Consider the following 26,610-nt stretch of genomic DNA (forward strand, 5'->3'; position numbering starts at 1 on the left):
AAGAAAGATGAAGGAAGAAGAACTTTTTATCTGTAGTGACAGGATGAGGAGCAATGATTTTAAACTGAAAGATGAAAAATGTAGGTTGTATATAAGGAAGAAAGCCTTTACTGTGAGGGTGCTGAGACACTGGCACAGGTTGCCCAGGGAAGCTGTGGTTGTCCCCTTCCTGGAAGTGTTCGGGGCCAGGTTGGATGGGGCTTGGAGCAACCTGGTCTAGTGGGAGGTGTCCCTGCCCATGGCAGGAAGGGTGGAATAGATGATCTTAAAGGTCTGTGCCAGCCAAAACTATCCTGTGTGTCTGAGAATCTGCTGCTCACACACAACTTTTTAGACAAATGTGTGTTAACAAAATCTGCATCCAGGTAAACAAGAACATTTATTCCATGGTAGTAGAGAAAGTAGTATCTGCATTTCAATGTGTTGGAGGTAGAGGAAGAATTTGAATATTGAAATGTTTATTAGTTGGACTACAACTTTGACAGCCATTGATTATGAAATCTTAGTTGTAATTTCCTTAAAATCAAGACTTTTTTAAAGTTTATGTTTTGGTTTTCTGAGATGCCTCAGAAATACTGTTTTTCTTATCACTAGAGATAAAAAATAAAAGTTCTACAGTGAATGATGGAAACCTATGTAAACAAGTTGATGTGTGAGAAGGAAACCATACTGACTGGAAAAAAATTACAAAACAGATGGGAAAACACTTCATGGCTTGGCCTCAAACTCCTGAAGTTCTTTTTTCTCTCTGCCTCTCTGGATTATAAAGCTGATGTAAAAACCTTTTGCTGTCAATGGAACAACAAGCTTTAGAGTAACATGTAGTACAAGGTTTTATACTTATCCTTTCAGATTTTAAAGTATTTCTATCAAACAGAAAACACAAGCAAAGGAAATAACCTTTTAAAAATACATATATTTAATACGTTTTTTTGAAAATGCTTACTTTCTTTTTTATTTCTCAGATGAAACTGCCCTTGCTTTTCTATGAAAAAGAAGCAGTCTTGCAGTGTGGCAATAACCATTTAATCAACATAGGTCACAATGGGAGTACCTGAAAATTGTAGGCAATTCAGTGCTTGAAAATCTACTTTAGAGAGAAGTAAAATAAAAAGCTGGAAAATTCACATTTCTTTCTGTCCTTCATTGGTTCTAGTCAATTCTCAGACTTTTGCATAGCTGCTGACATAACTTGCTTCTTCTTCCAATGAATGAAGGTAAGTATAGCTGTTCTACTGCCCTTAGCTTTAAAGGTTGGGTGATTCCAAAGAGACTTAATTGCAAACTTAAAAGAAGCCATAAGTTTATTTACTGTTACCTTCTTTGTACTGTATTTCTAAGAGCTGTGGGTTAGCAGAATGCTTGGGGAAGTAACTGCAAGTTAATGATTTTATCCATTCTTGAGGCATGTCTTCAAAGAAAATTTATTGTCAGGGAGCAGAAATGATTTAAAACAAGATCTTGCTTCCTATTTTCTCATTAGCCAAAGTTAATAATGCATTATTTTGTGTTATGTGAGTTCTCCTTAACCAACAGTGCAGTGTGCTACAGGAAGTAAGAGGGGTGATACATTATTCCACAAGATTTTAAGAGTGAACTTTTAACAGGAAACATTCACATTATTTTAGCATGTGAGAAATTTCTTTTTCCAGTATTTAACTATACAGTCAGCCTCCAGAATGACTCCTTCAGATTTACTGTTTGGGGTTCTTTTCCTTATCTGAAAGGAATTTTTATTAGTGTCACCTGTTATGACTGTACTCTCTTTGCAGATGTATGTTTACTTTTATAACACAATCAATTAAACCTTGTAAAGTGAGCTGAGATCTTTTAAGATTTCAAAAGAAAACCAAAATAAATTAAGAAGTCCAGAATAAGGGTGGCAATGACAACCTTGAATCAATTAAAAAAAATAAATAAATAAATAAAAATAACTTGAGGCCTGAGATCCTAGGATCAAAAAAGGTTTTACAGTAATTTTTAAATGTATTTTAGCTTCTAACCTGAACTGAGTTAACAACAGCATAAAACCTATGTAGCTTCAGGAATCTTAGCCCTTGCCTGCTGAGCTCCTTACAGCTGAGTAAGGAGCTCCAAACAGCTCAGTTTCTATGTGAAAGTATGGAAATTTAGATTCTCAAAAACAGGCTCCCTCAAAACCACTTGGATGAGCTCAGGACTGCCTACCATAGCCTGTACTCAGGAACCTCAAATCCCTCTCAGTTCTTCTGCAGCTGGGCACCTATGGATGCCTGTCCTGCCCCCAAGAACATCACTGCAAGTAGCACTATCACAGAAACACACAGTATTTGAGGTTGGAAGAGACCACCTAGTTCAATCCCAAATTATGTCTCTCTGTGTCCAGTACCTCAGTGTTCAGGGAGAAGGCAAACAGAGAAGTATTTGTTCAGATACGTGGTTTCAAGCCAGTGATAAGACAAGTACTCATGAAGTAAGGGTGAGTGAAAACCAGACCTTTCCCTGGTCTCTTGTTCTAGATCCTGTCAGCCAGCACATTTAGGAGACATGGACATGATTTTGTGTCTTCTCTCTGAAGACTTTCAAACTCCTGTTTTCCAAAAGTGTTCTTGATAAAGTGTGCTGAGGGAGGAAAGCAAATGAATTCTCATTCTTCTCGATGCTGATATCTGCACAGAATAATTGAAGTCTTGGAGCAGAGAGAAATAGAATATTTCCATAATAACTCTTAGTGATTAAGGCATCCCCTGCAAAGTAGGGTCCACCTGACTTTCTGTCCCTCCTCCAAAAACTGAATGTGGTTTTCATTTCTCTTATTCTAATTACTGCCTAATATTACCCGTTCTTTTCTAGATCCAAAATGACTGAAGAAAAATACCTGCATTTTTGAAGGAATTTATGTGGGACAAGTACTATAACAGTTAAAATATCACTAGGTGCTATTTGCAAAAGTGATTTAATGAGAATAAGCACAAGGTCACCAAAATGGCTATTTGCATTTAAATAGTTCTCTGTCCCTTTAACAGCCAAATCCAAAACTAACACCTTCAGATCCTCCACAGTCTAAAAACTCTAACCACTTATATTTTTTAATTCCTGTAAACCTAATTCCATTTAAAGCTTGTTCAGTGTAATAATGATCAGAGGCTTGGCAACAACTTCATGCCTTCTTGTCAGCATCATTTTCATGTGAGATGATTTCCAGCCTGAATTTGTTGTGGGATAGGCTCTTTTCCAGGATGTGCCAAATATAAAAGGCCAGGAATTTCTTAATATAATGACTCTCAGAGGAGGATTCTCACCCTCAGCAAAAAAAAAAAAATATATCACCAGTGGCATCCCAGTGAGTGGAAGGCACTGGAAGCAAAAATCTAGAGTCCCCTCATTTGTGCAGTGAAGGTCCCATAGAATCATGAACAGTCATTGACAGACAGGCTGCAGCCCCTTAGGATAATTTAAAAATATCTATGCTTGCAGTTTTCTTTCCCTCTGGCTGGCTTTTTCACTACAGGTTGAGCCCTTATGTTTGCATTGTCAATAGATGAATGACATTTTTGTTCTCATTTTCCAATTGAGAGAGGAGATGGGACAAAGGAGAGAAATAAAATCTGATGAATTCTGAAAATGGTATCTCAGTCAACTGGGTCACACCTACCATGATGTCTTTTATGAAAAATTGTCCTGCATCCATCCTATGCAGCTGGTTCTATCTTCTTGGCTGGGCATCAAAGAAGCAGCCTTGAAAGATTATTTTGAAAAAAATCCAGTTACTTTACAGAGGAACTCAATTTTAGAATAGCTAAAAATATTCTTAACAGAAGAAAAGTCAAATTTGTTTGATTTGTCAAGTGAAACTCAAAAGATCAAAGGTCAAAAATTACTTGATTTTTCTTGTCAGAATTGCATTTGGCTTGAAATTTAATCTAATTATATTAAAATATCAGAGGAAGAAGATAAATGAAACAAACATTTCTACTGTGAATTAAAAAAAAAATATGGAAAATTTATTATCCCCTTCACAATTCTGCTTTAATTTCTTATAGTGCTATGGTAGCACAAACAGCAGTGTTGCACTGAATATGCACAATGCTGACTGTTGACTTAAACACTTTCTGCAAAAGAAATTACTATGGGGCTGCCCAGGACTGCCCTTGTGGTCTGGAGAGGAGGCTGAAGGCACTGTCACAGCCCTCCTCTAGGCAGACATTCCAGCATCTCAGTTTTCCACCAGAATTACTCCAGCCAGGACATGTACATTAGGGGGAATTCAACAACAGCAGGAAACACATTATAATGTTGTGACCTGATAGAGAAAAACAAGACTCGTCCTCCTCATCACGTAGCTCAGCTGACACTGGAGGACAAACCCAATGAACTTGAAAATTGAGTTAGTTTGTTTCTCAGGAATTAATGTGACTGCTTGGCTTCTATCCAAATTCCATTTCACTGCTGATGTGATTTTAATATTTAAGTTGTTGGGGTTTTTTGAAATAACAGATCACCAACTAAAATAATGGGTATTGTCCTTCCCATTCTTTAATTTTAATAGCTAAAATTAATCTATGTAGGGTCCTACCAAACGGAAGACTTTTTAAAAGATAATAAAAATTAAGTAATCCAAGATCTGCATCTTTTATTTGGCTTAATTGTTTAAACATCATTAAAAGAAACTCAGTAACACAGAATAATTTGGTTAAATACAGTGGTTCTATAGGTTTAGAAAGCTGTCAGTCCTAACCAATATTTAGTCTTCTTTATATTTCAACCTCAGCACTACCTACTGTCTGTATTAGCACAGATGCAGCCTATCATATTGAAAGGAAATGGCTCCATAGACTGATTGCATGGAGAATAAAATGATTTCACAAGGGACAATTCCTTCTTCCTGGCCTGAAAGCAGACAGTGTACACATTTGTAATGGCTTCTCTGTTGGAAACAACGATTTCTTCCAATTGCACAGGAGGGTTCAGCGATGATTTTAGGAACCAATGTCACACATGTTTTCCTTGGTCTTTCTGTTTTTTGAAGTGCTCCTGATTTCTGCTCATAACCAATATATAACGAGCTTCACACTGTGACTCTCTGGTTTTCTTTTCAGTAGATTAGTCTTCAGCTGGCCTTTCATCCTCTGTTGTGAGGCACAGGAGCTCCCATGTACTTCAGGAAGACCACAAGGAAGCCTGTGAGCTACCTAGGAGTCTTCCAAGCATGCTGCTTACTGCCCCAAAACAAAGGCATACAGGGAGGTGGTTTTCTGGCCAAAAAAATGGAAGACCATATCAGGTCTCAAGTAGAAGGGAGAAACACAAACATTTCTATTCAACAGCTTCCTGCTGGGTTAAGTTTTCTGCAACCACTGCATTTACAGTAACACCAGGCTCTATTAGGGTTGTGTGAAAATAAATACTTTTTTAAATAGACACCTCATACAGGTGTGTTCTTTCATTGCAGCACTGATTTATACAGTAACTTAGTTTAATTTAGCCTGGTTATTATATTCGTTATTACTTGCATCAAAATACCCTTATATAATCTGGGGGGATCACCATAAGTGAAGGACAAAAGTTATTCTAAAGTGTTTATTATCTGAATGGAAAGGCAATATTGGTCTCTGTTTCACAGATTGTGAGACAAATCAGGAGGTTAAGTCCAGAGTTTCAAGGCATTTGGGCACTACTTAATTTGAGATATAGATGGAGCTGTTCAGAAACCCGGCTGTGAGTGCCTGACTAGGACTGGAAAGTTATGGCAGATGTTTGAGCAAATCAGACACAAGAAATCAGTGGTAGAACTCGGAACAAACCACTCAGATAAAAATTCAAGCTCATCTTCCTTTCTTTTTTCTCCTTTCCTTTATGGGAAGGAAAGTGGTCACTCTTATCTTACATAAGCATCAGATTCCCTGCAAACAGTGGAGTTTTATTTTAATGCTTCTGGGTTCTCCCAACAGGGCAGTATCCTTGTGTCAGGGTAGATGCTGTCTGAATGAGAATGGGTTGTCACAATCTTTTGCATAACAGTGAGAACATTCAGATTTATTCTTTCTTTCCTTACCTTTTGTGTGTGCCTAGCAGTGGACTTAGCCCACTGCTCTGTGTTGGTTTAGAAACACCACAATTCAAATTAGTTTAAAATAGAAAGTGTTGAAAAATATCTTTCTCTTTCAAAATTATCTGAGTGGATGGGCTTCAGAGCAAAGATATTCCTGTTGGAATCCAAAATGCATCAGCCCCTTATCTGACCCATGGAAAAACCAACAGCTAGGACAAAGAAGGTCAGTAAAAAAATCTTGGTGCTTGTTGCCTGCATGATATGTTGTCTCTTTGCTTGATCAGGCTCCTGGTAGCTGCAAAACTTCCCTCTGCACAGAAGCCATGACCTGTCCAGGTCTAGGGGTTGCAGAGATGGGAGAGACAGGTGATTCATTTACAGACATCCCCTACCATGAGGGAAAGGACCATGCTCATAGTAATTTAAGAACTATCCTGTGGTCTCCTTCTAGACTGGAAAAATTACAAGAAAAATATTCTAGATCTCTAAAGGAATTGGAGACAATACATGAGTCAAGTTTCTCATAAGGGGGGAGCAGAATCCTCTTAAGTGGGGAAGAAGCATGAGGATGTTGGGGTGCTGGAGTGTTTTTAACCACTGCAGCAGACACTCACTGTAACTTTAAATTTACAACTTTAAGTAAGTTCAAGCTTTACAACTTTAAGTTTACAAGAAATTACCTGCAGGAATAGTGCTGAGCTTGACAGGGTCAGCTTCTAAAACCCACCTACTTGTCCTTCTCAAAGGGAAGCTGAAGCTCAGGTGGAAGATGTAGACATTTTTGCAATGCAGTAGGTAACTTTTGGTCATACAGAGATACTAAAATCCTATAAAGTATCTTCATCTTCCATCAAATCCTTCAAAGCCTCTTAGAATACATCTCTGGTTCCCAGAGTAACCCTGGGTTTGGTACCTGCTGTTTTCTGCCTTTGCCCAGCCCATTAAAGGCTGCTATCTAGAGATGATGGTACATCAAGATTTCCCCTGAATCCTGTGCTTGATTCTGCCTACCAGGAAATACTCCTATGGAGACAACTGTGAAAGTCTAGCAGTTTACAATAGTATGTCAATAAATTTTAAGCAAATAACATTTTGTACTCTACACTTATTGGCACTTATGTACCAACACTTAAGGGTATTTGTATATGTTTCCAGTTAATTCAGCAGTACTAAGTTAGGCTGAGTTATTTTAGTAATCCTTCTAAGTACTTCTCTTTCATCATGAGCAGTAATTATGAGATATGGGTCTTGAAGACAAAGAATAAAAACAAAACCCCTTCCCTGTGAAAATACTCTACATTGTCAGGTAAAGTCAATGTAGCTGAGTTTCATGTACACCTCATTTTGTGGTGTTTTTATAAATAACATTAAATTATGCACCAATTATATGTGGTGTTTGTTTTGCCAACTTCCACTTTCCAGAGTGAACAAGTAAGAATATTTGTTTGTAGGTAAAATGCTTTTCTATAGAAATTAATAGCTTTCTAGAGACTGGCAAGAGTAAACTTTCGTTTCTGCTTCTAATAATAAACTATCATAAGTCTGAAGTTTCCACTTATAAGTGCTGTATTTCCAATAAATCCTAAAATGCAGTACTTCATGTAAGGGCAGTAAAAGTTACATTTTCTACTAGAGGCATGTGGCTGAGTATTTCTTGTGGCTTGCTTGAGGAAATGTCTAGCTCAAATCTTATGCTTTAGCAACATAAAATATACAGAAGGTTTATAGACAAAATTATTTGCAAAGCCAGGGAAACAGAAACACATGGGTATATGGAGCCAGGCTCTGGGGTGCATCACCTGGATGGAAAGGAATAAGAACATGAATATTTACAAGTGAATGTCTCATTACTCAGGACCAGAGTTTAACTACTTTTATGCTTCTATAAGAGGAGAATCTTTGGAATAACTGGAATTTTTGCAAAGCAGCACAGAAGCAAAATAAATGGGTATCATCTTCTGCCCATAAATGTATTTGATCAGATACATAGAAGAAAATGCAGGCAGCTGTTTACTATATTCCCTGACCCAGCAGTAAGAACGCCACATGGAAATGAAGGCGGCAGATGAAAGCAGCACACACTGTTATATTATAATAGGGATTTACATTTAGATGGTATTGACGTTTGCATTTGCCTTTGCAAGAAGTATCTCTGTTGTAAAAGAATTAACTAAGAGACTGGTGAGTAAAAAAAGCAAAATATAATAATTCAAATAATTACACATTATGCATTATGCTTATCAGAAAGACTGTGTAGCAGAAATCTTATTTCTCTTTTTTTGCTTGCTGTGAAACAATCCTTGATTCAAATTTTCTGTGTAAAACTCATCTTTTTTATAGTATAATCATACACTCTAAACAGTATGACTGACCCTATTCTTCTGAGAATGCTTTGGCATACTACCAAAAGAAGCAAAATCTGAAGAAGCCATTATAAGAAAACAGAGAAACAAGGCAATGTCACGGACAAAAAGGGATCGCTGCCAAATTTGTGTCTCTTACGTAAGCTGATATTGCTTAGTAGCATCTGTGATGTTTCTGTCCTAAAGAGGTTTGCTTTGGTGCTTGTGGTTGGAGTTTATGAAAGCTGGAAGTCCAGCTTCTGCTTATCTTTCCCCAGATCCTTTCTGGTGCAGCATCTGATTCCTGTGAATCTGAGGGGAAGGGTGGCAGCAAGAAGCAGCTACTGCCTGCTCCTCCTACAACCCAGGAGCTGCTGCTTGTGTGCTGCTCTCTTCAGTCAGGGATGGTAGAGGGATAGTAGAGAGTCTAGTTGCCCCCTGACAAAAAAATAGAACTCATATTGTTTTCCCACTGTTCTGTGTTTATCAGGTTAATCATCAACAGGAGTGATCTGGCTTGTAAATACAGCACCTGATCCAAAGCTCACTGAGGTTCCTAGAAGCTGTGTCTGTATCAGAACCATAAATCTTAGCTTATCGAAACTGCTTCTATACAAAGATTTCCAAAAGCATAAATAAATATTTTAGAGAAAAGCAGTCTCTTGGTAGTTTTGGGGTGGTCTTTTTGGGCCAGCATCTGACCTAAAGCACTCTGTGCAATGGGGTCTTTTTTCACTACTCTTTGGACCAGATCCCCAAAAAGTAGTCGCAGCAATATCGTTTACCACATTACATGGTTGCTTCTTGTCACCCTGTACTCAGTTGGAAGGTATTCAAGAAAAGCCCAAATACAAAATATATTTGCCATGTGTTTCAGATAAAGCACAATGAACTCTGAACACAGCAGACCAGATTTTCTGTCCATTTCCTTTTAAACTCCTCTATCTTTTCCCCTCCCTCTGTACTCTCACACCCCTATACCCTCACATTTTATGTGACAGTATTGCTTCAGTACCTTTGGCAAAATAGCCTCCAGTGAAGCAAATACAAGCACCTTCTGAGGTGTGACTAACTTTTGAGTGCAGCCTTTCTCCTTTGCTGCTGTTTATAGATGACATAGGAGCCCTGGTTGGCTCTGCAGCTTGCTTAATTGACTTTAAAGCTGGTAGTGAGCAAGTGAAATAGAACCATGGCATTCATTAGCTTTTTGATCCCCTGCTTTGTGATCAGCACTGATATGGTTTTCTCTTGCCAGAATACTCATGACTTAGTGGGTGCCAGTTCTCCAGGGGACATTGTTATCGGAGGCTTGTTTGCAGTGCACAGCGAAATGCTGCATTCAGAAGAACATCCCATCAAGCCAGTAATTCAGAACTGTGCTGGGTGAGTAATACCAAAAATTACATAAATAGCAAAGAAGAGATCACTAACATTGAGCATGTGCTTCTTATAGTAAGACCAACAAAATCTGTTCCTCTTTCAATTCTTAGTCTCTAAAGACACCATCACATAAACTGCGTAAATTAATACAGGATGACAAAGCGTGGCAGAGTTACAGTAAAAAGTACTGTGGCTGCCTGAGAAAGGGAATGAGTATTTGATCCTATTTCATTCTTTGTATATAAACAAGTAGGTCTGTGGGGTTGTGTTGAACAATTATTTAACTTCCTTGCAAGCACTAATTTATTGCAATATATCTGAAGTTCTCTGCCTTGCAGTTGTTCATCATTTGATATGAAGTTGAATCTACAGGATTTGCACAGAGGCAAACTGTTCTGTTTTAGCTAAGCACATTTTACCTTGGTATGTCCCCTACCTCACAGAGCAGATCAGTTGTAATGCGTGATGGTACCTTGCTGACTAGCTTGTAATTATTATAATAATTACTGTAGTTATAATACTTTGTATTATAGTTTTGCTGTTATGTTATAGGATAGATAGACTATATATACAGACACCATGTCATGTATGCCTTTGGCTTCAGACTATGCATCAAAATATTTATTTTGTTGGTTTCACATCCTACTGTATTTGAAACATAAATTTTTCTGGAAAAGGTGCAAGGAAAGCTGGTGAAGAACTTGTATTCCATAATAATGCTTTCCTAAGCTCAGGAATTCCAAATGCACATTTTCTTTAATTTTAATACAGGTGAAAATCCTCAAATTTTACTTTAATTTTACAAGCAACTTAACCCCACACTTGAGTCTAATAATCTGCTGGACATACAGCTGTCCATCTGGATTTATATCAAAATGGTGACAAAGTTGATTATTTTGTCAGTCTTCCATTATTTTTTTTTTATGGAGTCATAATTTGTCTCAGGCACATTTGAAATTTTATTTAGTTTGCAAGATCTGTAAATTTTAAAGAAGCTTGCTGGGATGTAGGATTGGTAACATTTCAGATATTGTGTGCTAGCACCATTCTGATTAAGCATCAGTTGTAGTATCCACTGGATACTACAGGACAAATAGCTGCAATGGCTTCATCAGGTTTAAAGAGGATCTTGGGAACACTGATGAAACAGATAGAAGACATCAACCTCTGAAATATTTGCTTGTATTCTGAAATATGTAGTACTTTCTCTGTTTCATGCTTTTAATGGAAGTAAATAAATATTTTGAAAGTTTGTTGGACAGATGGAGTAAATTCAAAGAACTTTGCTGATTTTGACAGTTGCTTCCTGAAAGATCACTTAGAATTTTTCTTATACCATGAAATTTGGGGTTTAGTACCTGTTTTTTCAGGAAAACATTTTTATCCAGGTACATTTTAAAATTTGTCTTTATTTTGCCTAATCTCCCATTTATGTGAGACAAAAAAATTATTTTTAATCTTTTGTGCACTAAACCTGAAGCAAATACCACAAAAACAAACAACATCTTTTCAGTAATTTCCAGGTTCTAAGGGATATGCTCAAAAAAGACTTTGCTTTGGCCTTGTTCCCAGCAACTTGCTTCTAAAATAAAACTTCTGTGTTTCCTGACAGCTTTGAAATTCAGTTTTTCCTTCAGACACTCGCGATGATACACGCTATTGAAACGATCAACAATTCAACGCTGTTATCTGGAGTCACTCTGGGCTACGAAATTTATGACACGTGTGCAGAAGTCACAAAAGGCATGGCATCTGCTCTGAGGTTTCTGTCTAAGTACAATTCCTCTGAGGATGTTGTAGAGTTCAAGTGTAACTACACAGATTACATCCCGAGAATTAAGGCAGTCACTGGAGCCACCTACTCGGAGGTGTCGATGGCAGTTTCAAGGCTGCTGGCTTTGCAACTGATCCCACAGGTAAGTTTAAGGGAACTATTTATTTTTGGACACAGGGTCATTTTTTCCATGCTTAGAATAAAGATGTGCCTCTGATCATAGGGACTGTGAAAACCATGCTTGCTAGAGGGCTGGATTTGTCTCAACAGAAGGACCTCAAGACAGGTGTTATTCACCTTGAATTCAGGGCTTGATTCACTAGTATAAACAAAGGCATTAAAGGATATTTTATATCCCTTCTTTTCCCCCTGTAGTTGACACTGTTAAGGACAAATCTCAAATACTCTGTTCAATTTTTGCCCCCCACCAGAAGAACACTGAGGGACTGAAGTTTGTCCAAAAAGGGCAAAAAAGCTGGTGAAGGGTCTAGAGTACAAATCTCATGCAGAGCAGCTGAAGGAACTGGGGTTATTCAGTCTGGAGAAGAGGAGGCTGAGACCTTATCACTCTCTACAACTACCTGAGGGATTGTATCAAGCTGGGTGTTGGGGTTCCAAGCAACAAGTGGTAGGTCAAGAGGAAATAGCCCCAGGTTTTGCCAGGGGAGGTTTGGATTGGATATTAGGAAAAAATTCTTCACTGTAAAAGGTTGTCAGGCAATGGAACAGGCTGCCCAGGGAGATGGTCAAGTCACCGTCTCTGGAGTTATTTAAAGGATGTGTAGACGTGGCACTTAGCAGGAACTTGGCAATACGAGGTTAATGGTTAGACTTGATGACTTTAAAGGTGTTTTCCAGCCAAAATGATTCTAGGATTCTATATGCCCAAGGCACATGCCTCTGAGTGCTATTTCAGGATGAAGCTGGGCTCCTGTCAGTCTGGCGGTTCCATTAGTCAGTCCTGCATTGTAATGTACCTCCAGATATACTCCATGGTTTGCTCCAGTGTACCTTGCATGATACTCAATGACTTTGTTCATGGCATAAGTGCCATGTCTAATGGTGAATATGACAATATCCATCTCAAGTCAAAAAAATAACAAAATCAAATTTGTCCAGAAATTTGAAAAGTCTTTCCTGACTGAGAGGGATTAGATTTTGGAATCTGCTATGACAGTGCACAGGGAAGTGAGTACTATTGCACTAAAATTCATTTTTACTTCTGTTATTCCTTCAAGCAATTATAGAAAAGAGAGAATATGACTCTCTGAATCTACACTAGTCTTTCCCAAAACATACTTATCTATTTCTGACCTCTTCAGGGCTAGTACAGTCCCCCACTGGCACTTAGGCCAGTACTTATATTTCTGCGTTCACCATGTAAAAGACTTGGAGTCAAGGTCAGGACCAAAAACGAAAAAGGAGATCCCCCTTCCACACCATCCTGTCTTGTATGCTGGGTCTTGCAATTTGACATAAATTACCTGACTTCAGAGTAGCATCATCGTAACCAAACATGTGAAAAAGACAAAGAATCTGAACTAGACATAACTTCTAACTGAATCTTCTCTTCTGCAATGGTAGGAAGTAATTATGACCTCCAGCTCCACCACAGGAGCCATAGTAAGTATGAAAACTAAAATGGCACACTTGAACATAGTCAAAAGGCAAGTAATGAAACAAAGCTACATTGGGATGTAGAGATGGAAAAGGTGACTCAGTGGATTTTCTTTAATCAATAACGCCTGTAATCTTCTGACATCAATAACATCTGGTAACCCCTCCAGACAGGTGACTCTGTTTCTGGAAAACTTAAGATTTATTTCTTAAGACCTGTCAAGCAATGCATGAAATGTAAGTATAGGAAAAAAACCTCCAACAAAAAAATAGAAAATTATTACAAATAAGGAGATTTAAATAGCAATGTTTCATTTACTTTTTTTCTAGCTGCATGCACAAGGAAAAGGTAATAAATCTATTCTGGGAAAGGGTAATGACATTCTGAAGTACCAATTGCTGTTTATATTTCTGGGAAGGTCCTCTAACAGACTTAATGATCCTTTTAAAATACATTAATTAAATCTTGGAGAGAAAATATATATGTGGGTGAACAACACTAACATACAGTCTTAGAAAAATACTGCAAAATGTAAGGATACCAGCAGTTTGAATAATAACTCAAAAATACTTAATGCTTCCAATATTTTAAGTGGTTTTTTAGCATGTTGACTGTATCTGCACAGAGTAAGCCAGAATTCTTATACCAGCATAATTTCCATAACCATTTTAAAAGGTTTTATTTTCTGCCTTCACTGAAATAATTATGTGCATGGGCATGAAAGTAGTGGAGGTAGTGCTGGGCATGAGTCTGCATTTGAATAGCAGAATGAGGGACCCTGCCCCATTTGGCTCCACCTTGTTGATATTCAGTCAGAGCAGGAGGGTCAGGCTGGAGAAAAATGCAATTGTAGCAGTTTGGGATCTCTTGGCATCCTTTGCAGGAGGTCTCTTCCATAACTGAATTGTTCGCTCTCCCTAGGTGAGTCCTGTGTCATCAGCTGAAATCCTCAGTGACAAAATCCGGTTTCCTTCTTTCTTCAGGACAATCCCCAGTGATTTCCATCAGACAAGAGCAATGATCCGTTTGATCTGTGAGTCTGGGTGGAACTGGATTGGAGTAATAGCCACTGATGATGACAATGGACGCTTTGCTCTGGAGAGCTTTGGGGTTCAGGCCATGGCAAACAATGTTTGCATTGCTTTTAAAGAAATGTTGCCTGCCTATCTCTCTGACAACACCTTTCACACCAAAGTTGATGATGCCATTGAGAAGATTGTCAAGGAAACCAGAGTAAATGTTATTGTTGTCTTTATGAGACAGTTCCATGTCCTAAAACTATTTAAGAAGGCAATTGAGAAGAATGTAAATAAAATCTGGATTGCGAGTGATAATTGGTCGACTGCAGTCAAAATCAGTACAATTCCCAATATCAGACAGCTGGGGACCATTGTAGGATTTGGATTTAAAAGTGGAGACATCTCCACATTCCAAGACTTTCTGAGAAACCTTCGTGAAAAGCCCACTGACAACAACAAATTTTTACATGAATATATCATGCTTTTGTCACTCTGTGCTCATCTGGATTACCATGATTTTCAAACATGCATTTCAAACCAGTCCCAGGATGATCTATTGCAAAATGTTGAAAATAAAGACCAGATCTGGAGGGATGATTTTTTGAACACTAACATTGAACCAGGATTTATCCACAGTACTATACTTGCAGTATATGCCATTGCTCATGCCATTAAGGGGCAATGCAAGGACAGAAACTGCAAGGATCCCTCCTCCTTCACTCCTTGGGAGGTATGATGTTCATTCTTTCAGGTCTAATTCTCTGCAAAACTTTCATTTTTGCTCCCATCTTTCTGGAATGGGATCTTGGTCCTTTTTCTAAATCACTTTTTACTCCTGTTCCTGCATTTCATCACCAATTGAAATCACAGCCAAATGTGCTAGAGAAGTAATATTTAACTGCTGCAGTGCTGAGAATGAGAAACCCAGTTTTACCTCCCTCTTTAGGACCATGTGGACACAGAAACTCCTGGTTGTAACCCACATGACACTGTAGCATGTAGAGAACAATTACTGCATCTCAGATACAGATAGCTACCTGACCATGAGTAACTGCATGCCCACTGTTTCCTCCCTCATGGATGCAATGGAAACAGCTGTAAACACATCCACAGGTGCAGAAGGGATCTGGTAGGCTAATTGGTGGGCTTCATTAGGTACCCTAGCACTTCCCCCATCACCTTCAAAGAGCATACAGAGTAGGCACCAATTTGGATGAAGGCTGTAGTCTGTAGGTGCCTTGCTGGAACATCTCAGTAGCTACTCACATGTGATGGAACAAAATGTATTATGTAGTATGTAAAATAACAATCTACAGTTGGCCTACCAGCTACTCAGCTACCATTGATTGGTCTAGTTACTGCAAAGGACTGTAATACAGAGCAATGAGTGCTCTTGAGATACAGGGATCTTGTGGGGTAGGAGCATCCATCAAAGGGTTTCAATTTTCCTCTCTCTCACCATTGTCTCTGTTTTGTCTGAATTCAAGTATTTTCCTCTGCAATGTATCTTTACTTGAGAAAGAAAATGCAACAGACTATTCTCCAGTCTGATCTTGATTTACACTGAAGTGACTGATAGGAAAATTAGGCACAGTCTTTAAGACAAGTGAGGTACTTGTTATCAAATTCTAGTGGGTGGGAAAAGAAGAGGAAAAATGAGACAAGTAAACCTGACCTGACCTTTTACCTGAGAACCTGCTTAGGAGTATTCACTTTTACACACTTTTACTGAAAGGATTAAACAAAAGTTCATTTAAAAGTCAAACAACCACTGAAAAGCACTCTGGCTTGCTCTGACCTCTTGTCCTAGGTCAGGGCAGGTCAAACCAAGATAGGGGATTTGAAAAAAATAAAGCCAGTAATGTTCATATTCTTATATGAATTTGTAAATACAAATGTGACAAATTCAGGACTGCTCTGCAGGGGATGAGACTTTATGGAGCTGCGTTTACATCATCATTGAATTAAATCCCAAACAACCCAAATAAAAAATCCTATTGAGAGGCTAAGCACTCATGAAGACAATGGAAAGAGATAGTTATTTCCCTTGCGATGTTTTCATAATACAGTTCCTTTATACTAAATTTAGACCCTCTAGAAACGGATATATATGCAAAGCTTAGGATGCAAATAATTCACAAATCTTCACATACAGAGAAATGACAGTCACTGGTCTTACAGACTTTGCAAAGGTAGCCATCAGTTACATCAAAATGTTGTTAATTATTAGATACTTCTGTCTGAAGCCCAAGATATAGTCACAAAGCTCTGATGTTCCCATATTGTTAATGAGATTTGAGAAGTGGAGAAGAAAGATTGAATTACTTACCTGATTATATGCAATTAAAAATTCTTCTTCAGTCCCACACAGCATACAACTCAAATGCAATCTTAGAAGCACACTTAGGTTCTTCATAAATCGGTAGAGATACAGTTAGACTATATGAACTCTAAAAAAAATACATGAAAAAATAATTTCATATAAACCAGATATATTGCATGCATATCTTTGACAAAGCCTGTTGATATACTTGTTAGTATGTTCACTAAATGCTACAGATATCACAAATATGTAGGACTGTGCTTTTCAAAGAGCAGTTAATTTCAGCCTTTCACCATAATCTCTGGGTTTTTTCTTGTTAATCCCTGTTGCCAAAATCCCTGTCCTGCAAAGGGATAAAACCTTTGCCGCAATTAAGAACCACAATAGCTAATGATAGCCCTTCCCATAAACTGGGATAGGGTTACATGTGCTTTAAACTATCCTTTTCTAGATTCACAAGGAGCTTTTATATTTGGCTGTTTGTGATGAAGGAGAGAGAAATTTCTTCCTGTTAAACAGAATGAGTTGTAATATGAAGCTTGACTGTTGCCTTATCAAAGTGTGGCTGTTTTGATATTTCTTACAATCTATCAAATATGGCCTTGCTGTTTATTGCCATTGTGCCATTGATCACTTCATCTGAGCAAACTGGCAAGTATTGTTCATTTAACAGTTCTGAGTCTTGCTTTGCAATACACAATATCAGGCAGAGTCACAGCTGCAAATAATGTTAGGTATTTCCAGACATGCTGGAGGAGGCTACCCTGAAAGAAAATGTTGCCCACTGGTGACACTAAGGAGCAAATGTTGTTCTTGTGGTTGTGGGGAGTTCCAAAAGGACATTAGTTCTTGCAAGCAAAAATCCTTTCTTGTCATTTATGGCACCAAAATTTCCGAGGCTGGAAAGAACACTAACATGAGTGTTGTTTGTACACATTGCATAGAGTTAAGAAATAATGATTTTTTTTACTAATAGATTTTTAAGGTCAAAAGGATTTTCTGATTATAGAATTCTGTTGGATATCAAATTAAACCATTATAAAAAAGACTTATTATTAAGATCTCTTTTACCATTAAAAAATAAAATTTCCTTTTAACTTAATGTTACCATACAGATTTTAAACAATTGAATTTATTGCACTGAAATTATATAGCTGTATGTTATTGTTCCCTATATTTATGTTCAGCTCCTTGAAGAACTTAAAAAAGTTTCATTCATGGATGGTGGCAAAGAAATCAAGTTTGATGCCAATGGAGATATGAGAACCAGTTATGATGTACTTCTTTGGAAAGAAATTGATGGCCACATGGAAATCACCACTATGGCAGAATATGACCCAGAGAAAGGTGGCTTTATCTTTGAGGATGATGAGAAAAGAAGAGAATTTCTGGCTTTAAAGGTAACTTTTAATTTGTTGACATAACGTGGAATATGTTTCTTATGTCTTCTCCCCCCCTCAGTATTTGCAACTAAAGTGTGTGTCAGCTACAAATCTCTTCTGTGATTTCATGTTCTTCTTTTAGAGCAAAGAATCCTCTCTGGATTTATTCAATAACTTCCATGCACCCTGGGAAGCATGGTAGCCTGCAAATAGGCCCAGTGATTTGAAATTGAGTTATTTCCTTAGAATGCTCCTAGAAAATTTCCTAGGATGATCAAATCAGAAGTTATGTCTGTCTTAAGGATGCTAATTCAGAATCATGAAAAGGTTCTTTAAAATAAAAAATGACTGTGTATAAAAGCCCCCTCTCAAGTACCTTTACCATTTATTTTACATAGGAATGCTCATACCTGTTGACTTTACTGATTTTAAAAGAAAAAAAAAAAAAAGAAAGAAAGAGAAAAGTTCTGTTGATTATTTGCTCCTGTTAGAACTGGAGTCAGCCCAACTACAGCAGTCTGAGATAGGTGACACCACCTGGAGCCCTGGCACTGGTATAGACTGGACTAGAGGGCAGCCATGGCTAGTTCCAGATGGATATTTGTTGTCTGAGCATGGGTGAAGGTCTTGGTTTATTGTGCACTTCTGTGCTTCCAAGCATTTATCAGTAATGGGATGGGGCAAGGCTGCTTATTAGATGGCTTGAATTGGAGTCACAGTGAGTGAACTCAGCTGATAGAAAAGGCTGAAGAAAGAAGAAACCTCAGACCTTGTCCCTCCTTGTAGCACAGACCAGGATGGCAAGGAAATTTCTCTATCTCCTTGTGAGTGCCATCTTGGATACAGAAGAAATAGCAGCACCCCTCAGCACTGCCTCTCCTTTTGCAAAACAAAATCATCTTTGGGAGGAAAGCCTGAACTCAGAGGTTGGGAGAAGGCCCTGACCAGGTATCCCAGTGTGGTGCTTCATGACTTAGGAATGAGCTGCGAAGGGTTAGGAACATTGGAGCTGCAGTGCAAGGCGCCTTCTTAATCTTCTCCCCCAACCCGAAGTGTCTCCCCGACACTCAGAGCAGCTGAGCAGGGTTTCAGGATCTCACTTGTGAAGAAGGCCACTCAAATCCCCCAACAGATGCTTCTGGGTTTTCTTTGGAGCTGATCCTCAGCCATATAAATTTCAAATTCAAAGCTGGGTCAGGTACTTTGATCTGGATTCTAAAGGTTACAGCTTATTCCACTGATTGGCACTCAAGGCCCAGAATAAAATTATCCCATAGATAATGCCCCATCCTGTCGCTTGTTGACTTTGTGGAGAAAATACAAGTAACATGGAGACTACAATACCTTTTTTCAGCATCATCTTATCATGTTTCTTAGTAATTAGTTATGCCTGACCTGATTTTTTTTTTCTGTTCTCTGCACACTACAGAAGGTTCAGTCAACATGCTCCCAGCCCTGCAGGCCAGGACAGATGAAAAAGGTTACAGAAAGTCCACATACATGCTGCTATGAGTGTGTTTACTGCCCAGAAAACCATTACAGCAATAAAACAGGTAAGGAATTGTGATCCAAATAAAGGTTTACTTACACATCAATACAACTGCTTTGTTTGGGTATATTGTGCCTTGGCAACCTTGGGTATAACTTTGGAATGGAATTAAAATATTTGCTTAGGCTCTGTTTCTCCAATATGAGTGTTTGGCCCATAAAACTTAGTTTAAATGCTTTTTAGAAGACCAAACATAAAGCAATATGATTTTCCACTTCACTAGCCTTATCTTTTGTTAGGATGGAAAGTTTGGGTGACTCATCAGTGAGACAGTCTTGTGAAAATAGAGTTTTGCTTCCCAGTCTTTCTGCAGTATGCTCAGTCCAATAAGGAAGAAATTTTTCATTATGAGGATGGCAAGACACTGATACAGATTGCCCAGGGACTTTGTGGCTGTCCCACCCCTGGAAGTGTTCAAGGCCAGGTTGGAGCAACCTGGTCTAAGGGGAGATGTCCCTACCCATGGCAGGGGAGTTGGAGGTCCCTTCAGACCCAAATCTTTCTATGACCTGATGAAGGTCAAGGGTTATATATTTTACTTACCAGTATAGCTCTTGTCTTACCAGGCAGTAACTGATATAACTGTGAAGTCACATCAAACTGTACAATATATTTTCTGTTATCAAATCTGATATGTATTTTACCACGGGTTCATCTATGGGTTTAATAAAAAATTTTTAAAAGAGAAAACTAAATATCAAGGAGATGGAATTAAGAATTTTGCAGTACGAGGTACTTTTGATATCCAGAGAGCAGAAGGAAATTAAATTTTTGCTTTTTAATTAAAATAATTGTGAAGTTTCTCTGTATCAGGAGATAAGAATTTTAAAGGAAAAATAACTTTTCAAAGCATTATCTAAATCAATATTTATTCTTGCTATTGTATTTCAAAAGCTGTCTGGGCTTCTTCTTGTCAAAACAGGTAAACAAAAGAAACATCGTTCCAATTTCTGTAAGATAATCACTTTACTCTCGAGTCGTTTTCAGGTTCCAGTTAAAGTTTGCCTGTCCAGAGCTCTGGCCAGGTCACGTATCACCAGTCAGCAGTGACCAAGGAGCCTCCCCATTCCCCCTGTCTCCTCCCCGGCCCTGGCTTCAGGCATCCCTGCTCCCAGAGGTCGCTCCTCCTCCGCTCCTTCTCCCGAAGCCTCCGCTGCCACCGCAGCCCCGCAGCTCCTCCACCTGGACGGCGGGAGCGACAGTGAGAGGGGATCAGCCCCCATTTTCCCCCTCAGCATCGCTTCCCGCATTCCTCTTGTATCTCAAGCCTCGCTAATCGACTTCGCGGTTTGTTTACTTCGGCTTTTCGACGTTATCTTCCCTCTTTCTTCTGCTTTCAGACATGGATTACTGCTACCAATGTAACAACAAAACCTACTGGGCGCCGGTCAACAGCTCCACATGCTACAGAAAGACAATCCTCTTCCTCGCCTGGACTGACTGGTTTGCTATCTTCCTCCTCCTCCTCTCGGCTTTCGGGGTGATGTTGGTGTTGTCAATTAGTGTGATATTTGCTAAAAACTTGAACACGCCGGTTGTGAAGGCATCTGGAGGTCTGATCGTCTGCTACATTATTCTCTTCAGTCACTTCTTAATTTTTCTAAGCACTGTTTTCTTCATAGATGAACCCACAGAATTCAAATGTAAAACCAGGCAAGCCCTCTTTGGCATAAGTTTCGCGCTCTGCGTTTCATGTATTTTAATAAAGTCACTAAAAATTTTACTAGCCTTCAGCTTTGACCCCAAGATACAGAATTTCTTGAAATGTGTATATAAACCTGTTCCCATTGTGATCACCTGCACTGGAATTCAAGTTATCATTTGCACCTTCTGGCTAATATTTAGGACACCTTTTGTAAAGCAAAATTTCTCAATCCCAAGAGCAATACTTCTGGAATGCAATGAGGGCTCTGTTGTGGCTTTCGGAACTATGCTGGGCTACATCACTACCCTAGCCTTTATTTGCTTCATATTTGCCTTTAAAGGTAGGAAGTTACCAGAGAACTACAACGAAGCTAAATTCATCACCTTTGGCATGTTAATTTACTTTATAGCTTGGATTGTATTTATCCCTGTCTATGCAACTACATTTGGCAAATATTTGCCAGCAGTGGAAATCATCGTTGTTTTAATATCCAATTATGGAATCCTCAGCTGCACGTTTCTTCCAAAGTGCTACGTCATCATTTACAAGCAAGAAACAAACACAAAATCTGCCTTTCTCAAAATGATTTACACATATTCCTCCAAAAGTGCAGGCAGTGTTGCTGTTAGTCAGATTTCTTTGGATTCAAAGTCTTCCAGCTTCCAAGCTGCTGTCTCAGACTCCTGTAATTCTGAGAAAAACCCCATGAATGGGAACTGCAATTTCCAAGTAGCTGGGCAGAGACCAGTAAGAGAGAAACCTCTTCCTAAAAATGCTGCAAGGACTACAGCCAGGAAAAGACTCTCCAGCATATGAGTGGCAACATTAGAGTACTAGAAGAAAAGCCATCTTCAAGAGCCATTTCTCTTTCAGGTCTCTTTTCTATTGAAATCCTGAAGGAACCCAGGCCATATGAAATACCTTCTCCTCTGGTACTTTAGCGATTCTCCAGATTTGCAAGGTTTTCCTGGCTCACAGAGTCCAGCCCCTGCTCCTGGGCACCATGAGGCGCAGACTCCTTCAGCATCTCCCTTCCTTACTCAGCCTGCTCACAGAGACCCACAGGAACCTCTTGTGCAATCTCATTTCCCCAAGTGAGGCACAAGCATCAGAAAATTATTATTTCTAGCAGACGTAATACTTAGGTAGGAACATATGGGTCTTTTGCATCTTTGATGCCCAGTTGTTTAAAATACAATTCTTCTCATCTGACTCTGTTTTACAGATCAAACAGAACCCTCATGTAGCTTTTGTTTGCTAAGATAAAATACTTTAGACTCCACTGTTAAGATAAGCTTTCCTTTCTCCTGAAAATCCAAAAGTAACCCTTTTCACCTCATATCAGTAAGTCTTTTTTTTCTCCTCAAAATAGCACACCCTACTCCAGACAAGTGTTGCAGTATCTTTTAAAGTTCCTTGTATTTAACAGGATTATAATGAACTAAAGACAGATCTATATAAAAATTAAAGAATTTCTCTGGAGCTCTGTAGTTACACATATGATTATCTACCTTTTTTGCTCATACTCAGAGGAAATATGCTGATTCTCTTCATGCACCTCCTCTGATGTCTATGGCAAGAGGAGTCACTATGTTTGTCCCCAGGTGTCCTCTTAGTTGAGGATGTAACGTCAATGTGTAACATCAAATATTATAACCACTAATTGATTCCTTTTGTTAACATAATGTAATGACCAGGATCAGCAGGAATCCACCCTGGGAATTTTTTTGGGATTATGATGCGTATTTTAAAAATCTGATTTTCAACAAGAAAATTACAACACACCATTCTGATACATAGAAACAGCACAAGAATTAACTGATATGAGCTGCACTGAGTGAGTATCAGCTCTGTAGTTCTGTGACTGTACAAGAGGCAAAAGGCATATCCAGAGAAAGAGGAATTTTTCTGTTGGGACAATGGTATCACAGAGCATTTTCAAACCCTAGAAAGCAGAGCTGTGTTGTCATTCCAGGACTGTGAAGAAAACCTTTCTGCATTCCTAAACTCATGGCCTAAACCACAAAAATTTTGCTATTTTAATTGCTGTGCTATATAGCTGCAAAATAATGCTAATTCCTTGTGTTTTGTTGTATGCTTCTATTTAAATCCAGAATAACTGGGTGGTGTGGCAGGCCAAAATAAAATCTAGGAAACTGGACATTACACAGATGTATTGTATTGTTGTTATGCACAATAGATCTTTTTTACCTATTATTTCTTTTTATATGTTATAACCCATAGCCTTATGATTTTTTCTACTTTACATTTTGTAAAAAAACTCTATAAATCTCATTTCAATAGTGGACACAGGCAATGAAATTACTATGACATGTAGTCTGTATATGTAATACATACCTGTGAAGACATTTTTGAAGTAATTTGAATGGCAAGGTTGCAATTTACATACATATTTGAGAATTAGGGGTGTTCTGTAGCTGGTTGGAAGAATGAAATCTTATGCACATATATGTGCATATGATGAATGCTGTTCACACATCAGTTGTTGCAAATACTGTTCTGAATAAAAAATTATGTACAATAAGGTTAAAATTCCTGCAATTTGGCTGCCATTGCAGCAAAGTCTTTCCTCAAAGGAGAGAAGAAAAGGTTGCATTGCACATCATCTGTCAGCACTAAACTGCTTAGAAACGTTAATTTTGTGTGAACATTGTATCTGTAGTTATTGTTTTCAAAGACACTGAGCTTGACATGCCTTGGAGACATAATGGAAGGAGATTATTAAAGCCATATTGTTATCTAAAATCGAGTTTTCTTGCTTACTTTCCTTGCATTTTCCTGTGAACTTTGTTTTGACTTTAAGCAGCAGCAATACACACCCCTGTGCAGTATTTCCACCCAGTAGATCTCAGTCTGCTTCTTTCTAACATCCTTTGGGTTGAAAGCTAAGTATGGTAGAGCATTCTGTTCTACAGGACAATAAGGAAAGTGTCTTGAGGAGCAGAGACTAAAGACAGCAATATGAGGATCTCTACAGAGTTTTCTTTAGGGAAAGACATCATATATGGCAGAATTTCACAGGAGTCCTTCATGCTATGTTGGCCTCTCCAGCTACTCATGTATCCTGCACAGAGCACATTCAACAGTGGAACTGAAAGATGTAACAGAGTTCCTAGCTAGATTTGGCAGAGAAAAGAAACACTGTACCAAGCTGCATTACATAGATCTTTAAATGCCTTGTCTGCAAGAACCAAGTGATCATACATCAGTAGAACATATGGCAACTGTGCTACCCTGTAGAGGGGTTAAAAAAAAGCTGAAAACAGGGGTTCACGATGCCTAAGGGTGCATTTGCATGCATCCCCCTACCAAGAACAGTAAGTATTCCTGCAATATAAATATTCCAGGCATGGACATTAAATGGTATTGAAACAGGTGCACACTTCCAGAGAACAGAACAGAAATCACCTTCCCAAATCAGAGCGATTTCTATTCTTGTTAGGAATGCCCACAGAGCTGTGGCCCATGGGTCAGGCTGTGCAGGGGCAAAGGGGCTGGCTGTTCCTTCTGGCTCAGAGCACCCTTTGCTTGCTTACTGTGGAAAGATCCTGACACCACTTCTCAACAGGCCAGCTTGCAAACTCTTAATCTCCAAGAGCAATAGAGAGAACACATGATCTCCAAATACAGTTCTGTCCACAGTGGAGTCAAGTGTGAAAATGTTGTTTGTTGAAGCTGGTGTGAGGCTGCTCTGGATGTAACTGCTATTTAGCCTTTGGGGGTTTTATGTCATTAATTGTTAATAATGCTAATTAATGCATTCTGAAGACACTATCGCACAGCATATGGTATCTTTAGAGAGAATGAAGACTATGAAGGCTATGAAGTTTTTCAAGCCCTTTCCTCCAGGGCACAATTCCCTTAATACTTCAGTAGCTCTAGCTGGGCAGATGCTTTTCAGCTGCTCATAATCTGCAGAGTGGTTCTTCAGCAAGTGCTGGGAACCATTTTTTGTGAGTTCCAGGCTTCCTCCCAGCATCTCTGTACAGCTGTTGGAAGTTTGACTCTAAATGTGTGGGTCACCAGCACAACTAGCAATTAATAGCAGTGTTCAAGATGCTGCTCATAATGCGTGATTCTGAGCATCCCAGCTGTGCTGACCCTTCCTGCCCTTCCCAGCTGTGTCTCCAGAGACAAGGAACACAGCTTGACACTGCACCACTCTGTTTGAGCAAGAAGAATACAAAGGAAAAGGAGATACAGGCAGACTTGTAACCCTAGTATCACCCTTTAGGTCATTTCTATTAATGCGTCTTCATCTTCCCAGCAATGTTCTGAAATAGGGCAGTTGCTCAGGATGGATGTGTGACTGTGTGCAAAGGGGTGGATATTCTTCCTTTTTATTATTTAAGGACACGAGAAACCCAGTGTGGATTTTTTTTTTCTTTTTTTTCTTTTTTTGTGGATCCTGGGGGCTGGATTCTTCCATTAAGAAAAGTGTTGGGTTTGCGAACAGAATTTTTGCTCTGAAATAGATTGTGGAAAAAAATATAATTTTTTAAGTTGGTATGAGTCAAATGGATTGGAATGGCCTTGATACTTTACCAGTCATGACATTTTGTTGCTTTAATGGTTTTGGAATGGAAATTTTACATGTGTGAACAAGAAAACATCAACATGGGACTTCTTACTGAATAGAAAAAAGTTTTAAAAATAACTTTCCAGAATAATATGCTGCTCAAACAGCATATTAAACAACTTCTGATATCAAGGATGCTAGAACTCATTATGGTGACAAATTTCTAATTTCTTCTACTCAACAATTTGCTTTCAGAAAGAGCTTCTTACTTCTGGCTCTGCTCCTGGAAATAAATAACTGGAGATTCTGTCTACAAACAGTTCCAGACTCCTCGGTTGTGCTGTTACACTGAACACAGAACTTTAGCTGCTGTCAGGCAGTGATCAGTCCCTGGGTAATGGGGCTTCCTCAGTTCATCCCCAGGTGTTCTGGTGTTGGTTGATGGATGCAAAATCTTCCACAATCTGGTGCATCAGACCCACTTCTGTTGTGCACTGGATTACACTGGCACTGGTATCATGATGGTATGGGCTGTTGCTTACTAAATATGCATTCTTTGCTGACTCTTCTGATTATTTTGTTTAAGGAGATGTTTGTACTTAATTATATATATATGTATATATATATATATATTTAAGTAAAGATTTATTTCGTCCAGGACGTGAAGGGAAAAAACAAAACTTTCCAGCTGAACTAAACAGAAAATTAAAACATCTGAGCCTCCTGGAAAAGGCAAAATGACCAAAACACCGATGCCGGCAGGGTCTGTTTGTGCCCATCTTGCGCTGACTCCTGATGCTGAACCCCCCGCCAATGCTTCTTTAACCGAGTTTCGACTTTCACGTTGAAATTTCTAGGCTAGGGACGTGACACATCAGTGCTGTAGGTGAGCAGGACAATTCCTCAGGACAATCGGTCCCCCTTTTCAGGCTGCCGCCCCTCCCCGTCTTCCCTCCGGGCGCGGCTAGAATGGGTAGGCGGGGCGGGGGCGGTGCCGGTGCCTGCCC

The 26,610-nt window shown here is 38.9% G+C and overlaps 1 protein-coding gene across 1 annotated transcript; it reads left to right on the forward strand.

Annotated features, from left to right (window-relative positions):
- Positions 1-9,562: 9,562 nt before the first annotated feature.
- On the forward strand, positions 9,563-21,879 carry GPRC6A (G protein-coupled receptor class C group 6 member A). Its single transcript, XM_008497344.1, has 6 exons — positions 9,563-9,756; positions 11,366-11,669; positions 14,067-14,894; positions 17,675-17,887; positions 19,299-19,422; positions 20,759-21,879. The coding sequence occupies exons 1-6, from the start codon at positions 9,563-9,565 to the stop codon at positions 21,877-21,879; spliced, it is 2,784 nt and encodes a 927-aa protein (XP_008495566.1).
- The last annotated feature ends 4,731 nt before the right edge of the window (positions 21,880-26,610 follow it).

The sequence above is a fragment of the Calypte anna genome, chromosome 3 (genome assembly GCF_003957555.1).
Source record: "Calypte anna isolate BGI_N300 chromosome 3, bCalAnn1_v1.p, whole genome shotgun sequence".
Lineage (NCBI taxonomy): Eukaryota > Metazoa > Chordata > Aves > Apodiformes > Trochilidae > Calypte > Calypte anna.

Bases quoted from the DNA above. Each gene is read 5' to 3' on its own strand.
- GPRC6A (XM_008497344.1), top strand. From the start codon at position 9,563: ATGGCATTCATTAGCTTTTTGATCCCCTGCTTTGTGATCAGCACTGAT. The intron at 9,757-11,365 runs GTGAGTAATACC...GTTTCCTGACAG, and splicing joins GTAATTCAGAACTGTGCTGG to CTTTGAAATTCAGTTTTTCC. The intron at 14,895-17,674 runs GTATGATGTTCA...ATTTATGTTCAG, and splicing joins CCTCCTTCACTCCTTGGGAG to CTCCTTGAAGAACTTAAAAA.